The sequence below is a fragment of the Saccostrea cucullata genome, unplaced genomic scaffold (genome assembly GCF_032062105.1).
Source record: "Saccostrea cucullata isolate Sc308-1 unplaced genomic scaffold, CSIRO_AGI_Scuc_v1 ctg2349, whole genome shotgun sequence".
Classification (NCBI taxonomy): Eukaryota; Metazoa; Mollusca; class Bivalvia; order Ostreida; family Ostreidae; genus Saccostrea; species Saccostrea cuccullata.
Window position 1 is genome coordinate 88930 of NW_026923851.1, and position 9563 is coordinate 98492.

The following is a 9563-nucleotide window of genomic DNA, read 5'->3' on the forward strand; positions in this document are numbered from 1 at the left end:
GTACGTGTAATAGTCATTTAAATAAACCTTTAATATTTAATCAATTGATATATAACTCCTATAATATATTATTATATTCAGTGATACTGAATGATAACCTAAGGTCGCAGGAATGCAAACAGAAGGTAAACTGAACTTCATTTCAACGATAATAAATGCATATCAAAGATCAAAGATTTACTTACTGAAATATTAAACTTAATTTTTCTTTAAAAAATAAAAAAAAGTAATTGAATGCATCCCTAAATTAAAACAACTGCTTAAAAAGTATTCCGAATATTTAACTATCGTTCAAAAATTTAAATCAAAAGGTTAATTAAGTAAAATAAATAGTTTGATATCCTTTACCACAGGGTCATTGAAAGGGTAAACGTATCTGAATTTTGACCTTCTACATTAGAGTTATCACCTTTATCAAAATGTAATATGCATTTAACACTTTATCAGATTAAGGTAGATGCAAATAAATCGCGTGATCTCAAATCTGGGTCAATTAGAATCAAGATGATTAAACTGTAGATACATATACACCATTAAGAGAGGCTATCATCGATTAACAGGTATTTTTCTCAGAAACTTTATGTTAATGGCTTTGATGTTAATTTAAGTTATTTTAAAATTACCTGTAGGACAATTGTAATATTCTTATTATCTTGAAATTGTCTTGTTTTAACTGAAAAAATTGTGATGAAAGATTAATAATAATTGTTTATATCAGCTGCACCGAAGAGATAAATCTGAAATATTTAAAAATTATAAAAAAAACCTTCACGTGATCAACAAAGTCACATGTTATCATGATAAATATGCTTATAAATAGCTGAAAGAACTCTCTTTAAATATTGGCTGTACCAAAGTGCATAACTTACAAAAAAGTACAAAAAGACCGTGCAATGCAGTATAAAGATTGAACGCATTTAAAGATTTGGAAAGTCTTAACATTGCTGCTTAACACATTTGAGGTGGGATCAGAACCCATGGAGCAAGGATCCCCTAGCTACTGACCAGTCACAACTGCCGTATGCTCCTTGTCGTGATCGGGAAATGATTCAGAATATAATTAAGAATTTTATTAAAAATTGTTCGAAACATGTATTAGTGGAACACGCAATATATATTAGTTTATAATTCTAGAATTTCTTTTCCAGAATCCCCGTCATTTACAAACATTTCAATGATGGATTCCTTATATAGTGCCCAAGATGTTCTCCTTTGTGACCTGTGTAAAATAGCCGCACTTCAGAGCCATTGTGAAGTTTGTAACATTAACCTATGTAAGGATTGTGTTGGTGAGCATCTTTCTGATTCATCCAATAGACACAATGTCGTACCATACACGCAAAACCTATACACAAAGTCGAAAGATTTAGCGAAAGATTTGGAAGAACTAGAAAAAATCATCTATCCTGCCTATGAAAAATGTTCAATAGATTTAAATTCAGAGAGATTAGACGTGGAAAAACATTATGAGAAACTGGCAAGAGATATCATCAAGGAAGGCGAATGTTGGCAGAGAGACATTAACATCATTGTCAACAAACATTTAACAGAGATAGATGGAATGAAGACAAAACATATGGCTGCTTTAATTAAACAGGAAAAAGAAGTTCTCAAAGTTACTTCCGACCTAAAGGTAGCTATCCTTGATCTCAGAAAAATACTAAAATCTTATGATACTTCCATTACCTCTACGTACCATTCCCAGAATGCTGAATTCAGAAGTTTGCCTCCAAAAATCAACGTTTCATTACCTAGCTTTACTTCTCATCAGATCAGCATAGAACACCTATATCAGATGTTTGGATCTCTATCAACATTATCAACTACAATACAAGAGCATGACACAGTTTTAAAGGCATCGAAGACCATGCCCTGTCCTGAACACAAACAACTGCTTGATAAGCCAAAGCTCACAACTACAATAGAGACCAAGTACGAACTATTATACAACATTACATGTCTTGATGATGAAGAAGTATGGACATGTGGCGATGACAAAAGCATGAGACTTTTCGATCTACAGGGTAAACTACTCAAGACAATCAATACCAAATCAGGGAATGTACCATGTGACATAGCAGTGACAAGGAGTGGAGACCTATTGTATACTGACCGTGAAACTAAAACTGTTAACATTGTAAGGAATACGGAGATGCAGGAAATTATCAGACTAAAGGCGTGGATTCCTTATTTTATCTGTTGTACCTTGTCTGGTGACTTCCTAGTAACAATGAAAACTGACAATGGAGACTATTCAAAAGTTGTCCGTTATTCCAGCGCCACAGAAAAACAAACCATACAATTTGATAGTAAAGGTCAACCATTATATTCACCGTTTTACTTGAAACACATAAGTGAGAACAAGAATTTGGATATATGTGTAGCTGACAATGGAGCCAATGTAGTCGTAGTGGTTAATCAGGCAGGAAAACTCCGATTTCGATACACTGGTCATTCCACTTCTGGGCGATCATTCAATCCAGCAGGTATCACGACAGATTGCCTTAGTCAAATCCTCACATTAGACAATAAAACCAGCTGTATTCACATTCTAGATCAGGATGGACAATTTCTCCGTTACATTGATAGTTGTGATCTTCATCACCCTAGGGGGATCTGTGTCAACACCAAAAACTACCTCTTTGTGACGGAATGTCATAGTGGAAAAGTAAAGAGAATAAAATACATGCAGGACATCCAATAGCTATATGTACTAATTGTATTTATGGTCGAATTGTTTCATGTACGAAGTGCAATCTAACTGGATAGTAATGTATATGATCTTTAATTATAATGCATTCTCAGATAGGAATATTTATATCAGTAAATTAAACACTATATGTATTGTAAAAATATCGCTTATAACCAAGTTCTCATTTCGAGAAGATATTTATATATTTACATTACTTTTACTGTTTTTTTCTACAAAACCAACTTTGAGATGGATTTGGATGCCATTTTCGTGTATAATCTCGCTCAGTAAAAACGCGCGCTAAAGTGATGTCACAGTGAGAGTACACACCAATAACTCTAATACAACATAAAAAAAAAGTTTCCTTAATTATTTCTAGTACTAAATCAGATTATAAAAATTATGTTTGTGTAAAAAAAATTAAGGCTAAAAAATACCAACCAACCACCCAAAAAATCATTGACAGAGAGAAGGATGGACAGTAAACGTACACCATGATACTCGATCACATATCTAATGTTTTCAAAGCTTTTTTTCCTGATCGAGGTTCGTATTCTTTTCTTGATTATAACATTTAAGAGTAATTGTTTTATCGACACAGATCTCCAATAATAATACTTCTATTTATAAGGACAAGTATGTTTTATTAGTAAAAACTTTGATATCTTTTTTCGGGGAGTGGGTCAGACATAAAATGATCCATATTCAATAACAACCCCGTATAGCTGGTGTTTCCACCAGTGTAATGATAGGAATATCACAATTTTCTATCACATTTTTAAGGTTATACACAAAGTATTAAACATATGTAATTATAAATTGAATTGTGTATTTTCTATAGTTAAAAAAACAATAATAGTTAAAACTACACTTGATGCATATTTAAAAATTTCAGAGAGTTGTTTCTCCTACGCTATCAAATGAAGACTAGTCATTATAGGATATGTATATATTTTAGTTAAGATTTAAATAAAGTTAAAACTATTTTTTCTTTAAGTGTGATATCTACTTCTCAAGTATTAAATAAACACTGAAATATCAAATTAATTACACAAGATCATTGATTGATTATTGTTTTACGATGATACATAAGACAAGAGGCCCACAGGCCTTATAGGTCACCTGAGTATCATGTAACAACTTTTTGTCAACAATTCAGCTTGGCTCGTGTTTTAAACCAGAGGCCATGAAATTCAAAATTTTGAAAAAGGCACCATTACTTATCATGATTATACACTTCGCAAGCTTACTCAGGACTCCATACTCATTACATTCATGACAACAGCTTGATTGCTTGATGTCAAGGAGTAAAGAAGATTTTTAAATATTTCATTAATTCTACTGGCTTTAGCCGCACCCCTCAAACCCCAAGTGGGATGGTGCGGGGATCATAAAATTTTCACAAATTTTGTTCCCCTTAACAGAAAGATGCTGTATACCAAATGTTGTTAAAATTGGTTCAGTGATTTAAGAGAAGAATCTTCAACTATTCAAATGTTAACACACGACACACGACCAACGATGCACGACGACGGACGAAAACGGATAGGAATAGGTCACTTGAGTGACTCAGGTGACCTTTAACATTTTGCTCATATAGAGATGTAAGTTGAAAGGTATGATTTCTTTTTACATTAACCCAGTACTTGAGGACATTGAGTAGTGAGGCATCTATTTTGAAAAACCTACTGCAACGCTGGACTTCGTTTTTTACGACCTCATTTGAAGTTTCGGCCAAAACACGGCCAGTAGTGGGGTTCAAACCCACGTCATTAGGATCATCTCCTAACTCTGCAATTTTAGATCAAGTGGGTAGGGCATGCATGTTTGAATGTAAGGAGGGTCATTTATCAGCCTCACATTTTAATAAAAGTTCAAAATTAAATGGTGCTTGATACATGTAATCACAAAACATGTTATTATGTCAAGTGAATTACATGTACTAGTGGACAAAACGCCGTTTTTGTTTTCAAAATGTCCTACATGTAACACAGACAGTGCACATGTTTAATATCTTTAAATAACCATTCAGAATTCAAAAAAAATGTTAAGTGTATCATCATATTTTTATATTTTTCAAAGTCAAGTTAAAGGTCATGAAATCAGCAAGCTTTGTAATTTGCCATCGTGTCAAATAATTCAACACCAAATCAATCAATACTCTATATCTCTTACAGATCACAAAGTACAAGATGCAATAGACTGTTAAGAATTTAAGTAGAGACGGACATAAGGAAGGACAGACCCAGGCTAAGTAATCTAAGTAATCTTGTAGCTTCGCTCTGACAATATTAAAATGATTCTTCTTTAATACTTTATCAGAAGACAAATAAATCTTCCCAACATTTCTGTGTATGACTTGAAAACAGGTACAATTTAGTTAGGTTAGTTAGTGCACAATTTTAAAGCAGGTAAATGTTGGTATAGTTTTCCTTTAAACGAAAAATATGAAGGTATACCTTTTTCGAAATCCATTTAAAACATCGCTTTAATGCTACAAAAAGGCCGTGGAATATGGAGATAAAGAATATCATTCAAGGTTAAATTCAATTTAAGCTATACAAATCAGGAGCTGAACACATAGAGACATTCGCAAAACAAGCAAGGATCAGCCACTAAGAAGAAGAAGGCATCCTGTCGACTGTTCCTCACAGCCGCCTTGTGCTCCATGTAATGGTAAAAATACCGAAATATCTGCAGGAATTCCATTGTGTAAATTATTGTACAATAATTTGTATTAAAAAAAAGTCAGTCAGCATTTAATCAAATGATATGTTCACAGCGACACACTCTCAGCGATTGCATGTAATCAATTGTCAATAAATAAAATACGCATTTATGTTGGTTTTTGTAATTTCATCCTAGTGTATGAAAAGTATGTAAAGAGATGAAGTAACTGTCTATAGAGCTTTTGGAAAATACAATTTGCTTGAGCATATCTATCTGCTGCTTCCATAATACATAGTTAGAATAATGTCTTTCTATTAAAGATTTCAAATAACTGTCTCTTTAGCTCTCCATATACAAAATTTAAAAGAAAATAAATAAGAAATCCTATTGTGTGTTTTATAGTTACTCAAAAGCATCATTACAAGTGTAGATATGAGCAAGATCTTTTCTGTCTTTTAATGCTTTATATATATTCCTTGCAGTAGAAAGAAGAAAAAAAATTAAACACGTGCAGATTTGATTTTATTGAATCAATACGCCATTCAAATTTTACCGAGAACAACAGCAAAAGTTTGGACCGCAGTGAGTAGCAGCACAACTGAAACGTCCGTACCTCCAGGTGTTGAGCCATAATGTATTGGGGGTATTGTAAGGGCCACGTTTGGCGTAAATATGCAAGGCATCAACGCATTGAGGTTTTCTGTAAAAAAGATGATTAAACATTTACAATTTACATATACCTAGAAAACAATGCTTATTCAGCAAATGAATCATCACCTCTTTCAAGTGAATCTTGCCACGAAAATTTAAGAAGTCTCAAATATTTTTTGTAATCTCTTTTTCCGCTCGATACTTATTTGAAATGCATCTAGCATTTTATTCCAGAATACAAAATAAAACTACACTTAATTAACTCAAAAGCAAAATACTGATTAAAACTGTTACATGTACATTAAATATATGTTCCTACAAACTGTCAAACTTTAACTGATAAATGTATATTTATTTCGATTATTTGCTACTTTTTCTTACTCATACTCACTTGTTGAAGGCATCACCATATCCCATATTAGTGATTGATTGACAGATTGCATCGCATGACTGTCCACCGCCACATTTGCGAGGAATTGCCGCGCTGTAAGCTCTCTGTGGACTCAAAGCAATACAAGCCGCTGTCGCAATTCCATGATCATAATTAAATCCACTAACGAGCAAAATATTTATTCCCAAAGCTGAAATTCAATTTTATTTTATTAATCTGAGCACATTACATTAAACATTCCTGAATTTTGTCGTTTTTTGTATTTTAAGACACTATACTCTGTTTCTTTTTCAGAGTGTTATAAAAACGCAATGTCTGAATTCCTTTCAGATTTATAACAGAACACTACATAGTAAGCTGTAAAAGAAACAGCTGAATTCTTTTTGTTTGAAAATTGTGTGCGAGAGAGAGAGAGAGAGAGAGAAAGACGATAAACAGTTACTCACCCAGAGTAAAAATCAAACAGCTCAAAGACATTGCCATTGCTTATCAATTTCTCAGTTAGTTTTGCCAGCAGATGATCTTTCCAAAAGAGGAATGTGCCTTTCCAACCTATTGTGATATTATCTATACAATTGAAACATTGATTAGTATTACCTTTCAAAACCGTATGATTCATATAGGAGGAGTTGAAACTAAATTGATAGGAACGTTTCCGCCCTTTTTTGCATGCTTTAAATAATGGGTGGACTTAACTGTCCAGAAAAAAAACGTAAATTAAAGTTTCATAAAAAGTTAATTTTTTCCATCATATGAACCCAGATATCTTATCCGTGTGAGACAGATCCGAATTCAAACGCTCTTTTAGAGGTAAATTAAAAATAATTATCATAATGGAAGGCATGGTGTCGGAAGATTTCTTTCACGTTTTTTTTTTTTTTTTGTCATCGTCTCAATACATAGTCAACGCATGCTTTTCTGCTGTTCTTAAGAAAACAGTAGTTGCATATTGAATAAATAATGCATATTAAAAGAAGAAGAGCCCACCAACGTGTGCACATGCTCACACTTAATTTAACAAAAAACAAATTTTCGAGACAAACTTTGCGTTAACCTTGATTTGTCTTCCATTGACCTGTTGATTATTCTAATGCAACACGTGATATCCACCCGCGAGTGTACATGTGAAAACATTAATTGAAACATTGTGTTCTTCAATCTGACTTCGATCTATATCACATATTTGAATGTGTTTTATTGCCGAAATATACCTATACATTAAACCTTTGTTTTTTGTTGTTGTTTTGTTTTGTTTTTTTCTGACTAAGTTACGATTGCATAGAATTTTCTTAATCAAACGATGTTTTATATCAACAAGTGGAAGAGATTTACGTGTATCTTCTTCTCCCAAAATTTATTTTTTTATCTTTCCTATAAATTAATGTAACCGTATTTTATTAAAACAATAAAACCATATTACTGAGATCCCAAAAGTAATAGCATCTATATTGAAATAAAGACTATACGTTCATTGTTTTTGTTTGTTATACTTACCACAAGTAAATTTTTCTGAAAACAAACACATCTTACATAAAGTAGGATAAGCTGGAAGACCTTGAAGTGAAATAGCTAGTTATTGTATTTAATCTTATTTCATACATGGATAATAGTAAAATTCATAATTTCTCTGTAGTTTGAACATTTTGGATATTTAGGTCTAGAAGTTCTGTGTTTGTCTTGAATAACATTGTGTCTTTTAGATGCATCAGAAAGATGTTTTCCAACACAGACTATAAAGAGGTTTACATGACAAAGTTCACAAAGACTCTGTAATACTGGTTTATGTCCTTCATATTTTAAAAAGAGGAACAATCAAGTTTTTTTTACCTTATTTACGATATCAACAAAGTTTGATGAATTTGTTGTTTTTACAGTGTCTGTAAACCGTTTTAATTCTTCGTTTTTAGTGGTTGATGTTTTCTGTCCGTAATTGGAATTAATAATACCGAGTTTTCTCAACAGACAACAGAAGGCTTACTTATGCATACATGAAAAACGTAACACAACGATCAATTCTGAAATTCTACCGTGTTCATTCTCTTATAGATAAGATATTAACTTATAACAGATATAATTAAATGTTGAAGCAGACATGAAGGAATTTTTCCACATCTCCTATATTTTGGGGGTCAGTTTTGTGATTTAAGAAGTATGGATTCGTTGAGATTTGATTTGATGGATGTGTCTTCACAGTTTACAACATGACGGTGATTGTAAGACTATTCAGTAATGGTATACAAAAACAGTTTAATCAACTATTAGAACCAGATGTTATTTAAAAGAATGTTTAATATTTAAATTGATATTTTATAAATTAAATTAATTTTTGAATATTTAAATTGAAAACAAAGTAGAAACTTTAATTAAATAGCTGTGGAGTTTTATGCAGTAGATAGATTAATGATACAAAAATCTGGGAGGGAATAAATAAAAATATTGATAAGAATATAGTTTCGTGATGTTGAATATCCATTAAATTATAATCAAAACAAAAATAATTTTCATAAATATTTACGAATACTGTTGAATTAAAATATTAGAAAAATAATGTTGAAGTTCAGTTTTAGATAAATACGTAAAAGGACAGTATGGACAATTTATAAAACAATAAAAAGTCTCGAGTAACGGTCCAATATTATCCCTTCAACATGTTCAATGCTTCACAAAAGATGGAAATAAACACATTTTTAAACTGTTAAAGAATAATACAATTCCAATGGAAATATGACTTAACACAAAAGAATGGAAAATAAAACGAAAGGTGTGTGTTAGGGTGAGGGAGGGTCTGCATGTATGTTTGTGTGTTTAACGTCCCTTTTGAGAATTTTTCCCTTATAGGGAGATACCATCATTTGACGGTGGATGTCTACAAATTCATGTATATATTCTCCACTCAGGGTCATACAACAGTGAAAGACATTTTTTGTGCCAAACAACCACTGCGACACGATACCTCTGTTACAATCTCGTCTGAATTAAACACTTTGTAAACATCAAAAGTTGATCCAAGTGCCATATAGGACTATAGCACTCCTGTCTACTGATTAGGCCCACCGTGTGAGAACATTTATTAAACAAAAAAAATGGAGGAATTTTACTTGAATTCTATACTCCACTGCTTATAAATTACTATATATTTATTTTCCTTCTATTTTAAAT

At 32.1% G+C, this 9563-nt stretch overlaps 2 protein-coding genes across 2 annotated transcripts; one reads left to right on the top strand and one right to left on the bottom strand.

The window, feature by feature from the left end:
- Positions 1 to 508: 508 nt before the first annotated feature.
- Positions 509 to 2748, top strand: LOC134265098 (uncharacterized). The gene is made up of 2 exons (XM_062747335.1): positions 509 to 560; positions 1149 to 2748. The coding sequence occupies exon 2, from the start codon at positions 1175 to 1177 to the stop codon at positions 2702 to 2704; it is 1530 nt and encodes a 509-aa protein (XP_062603319.1). The 5' UTR covers positions 509 to 560; positions 1149 to 1174; the 3' UTR covers positions 2705 to 2748.
- Positions 2749 to 5867: 3119 nt separating this feature from the next.
- On the bottom strand, positions 5868 to 6954 carry LOC134265099 (uncharacterized). The gene is made up of 3 exons (XM_062747337.1): positions 6851 to 6954; positions 6405 to 6594; positions 5868 to 6062 (listed from the first exon to the last, which is right to left on the bottom strand). The coding sequence occupies exons 1-3, from the start codon at positions 6885 to 6887 to the stop codon at positions 5912 to 5914; spliced, it is 378 nt and encodes a 125-aa protein (XP_062603321.1). The 5' UTR covers positions 6888 to 6954; the 3' UTR covers positions 5868 to 5911.
- Positions 6955 to 9563: the final 2609 nt, after the last annotated feature.

Coding starts and splice junctions, on each gene's coding strand:
- LOC134265098 (XM_062747335.1), top strand. CDS start 1,175: ATGATGGATTCCTTATATAGTGCCCAAGATGTTCTCCTTTGTGACCTG.
- LOC134265099 (XM_062747337.1), bottom strand. CDS start 6,887: ATGGCAATGTCTTTGAGCTGTTTGATTTTTACTCTGG. Junction 6,595..6,850: donor CTGTTTGATTTTTACTCTGG/GTGAGTAACTGT, acceptor ATTGAATTTCAG/CTTTGGGAATAAATATTTTG. Junction 6,063..6,404: donor TATGGTGATGCCTTCAACAA/GTGAGTATGAGT, acceptor TCTTTTTTACAG/AAAACCTCAATGCGTTGATG.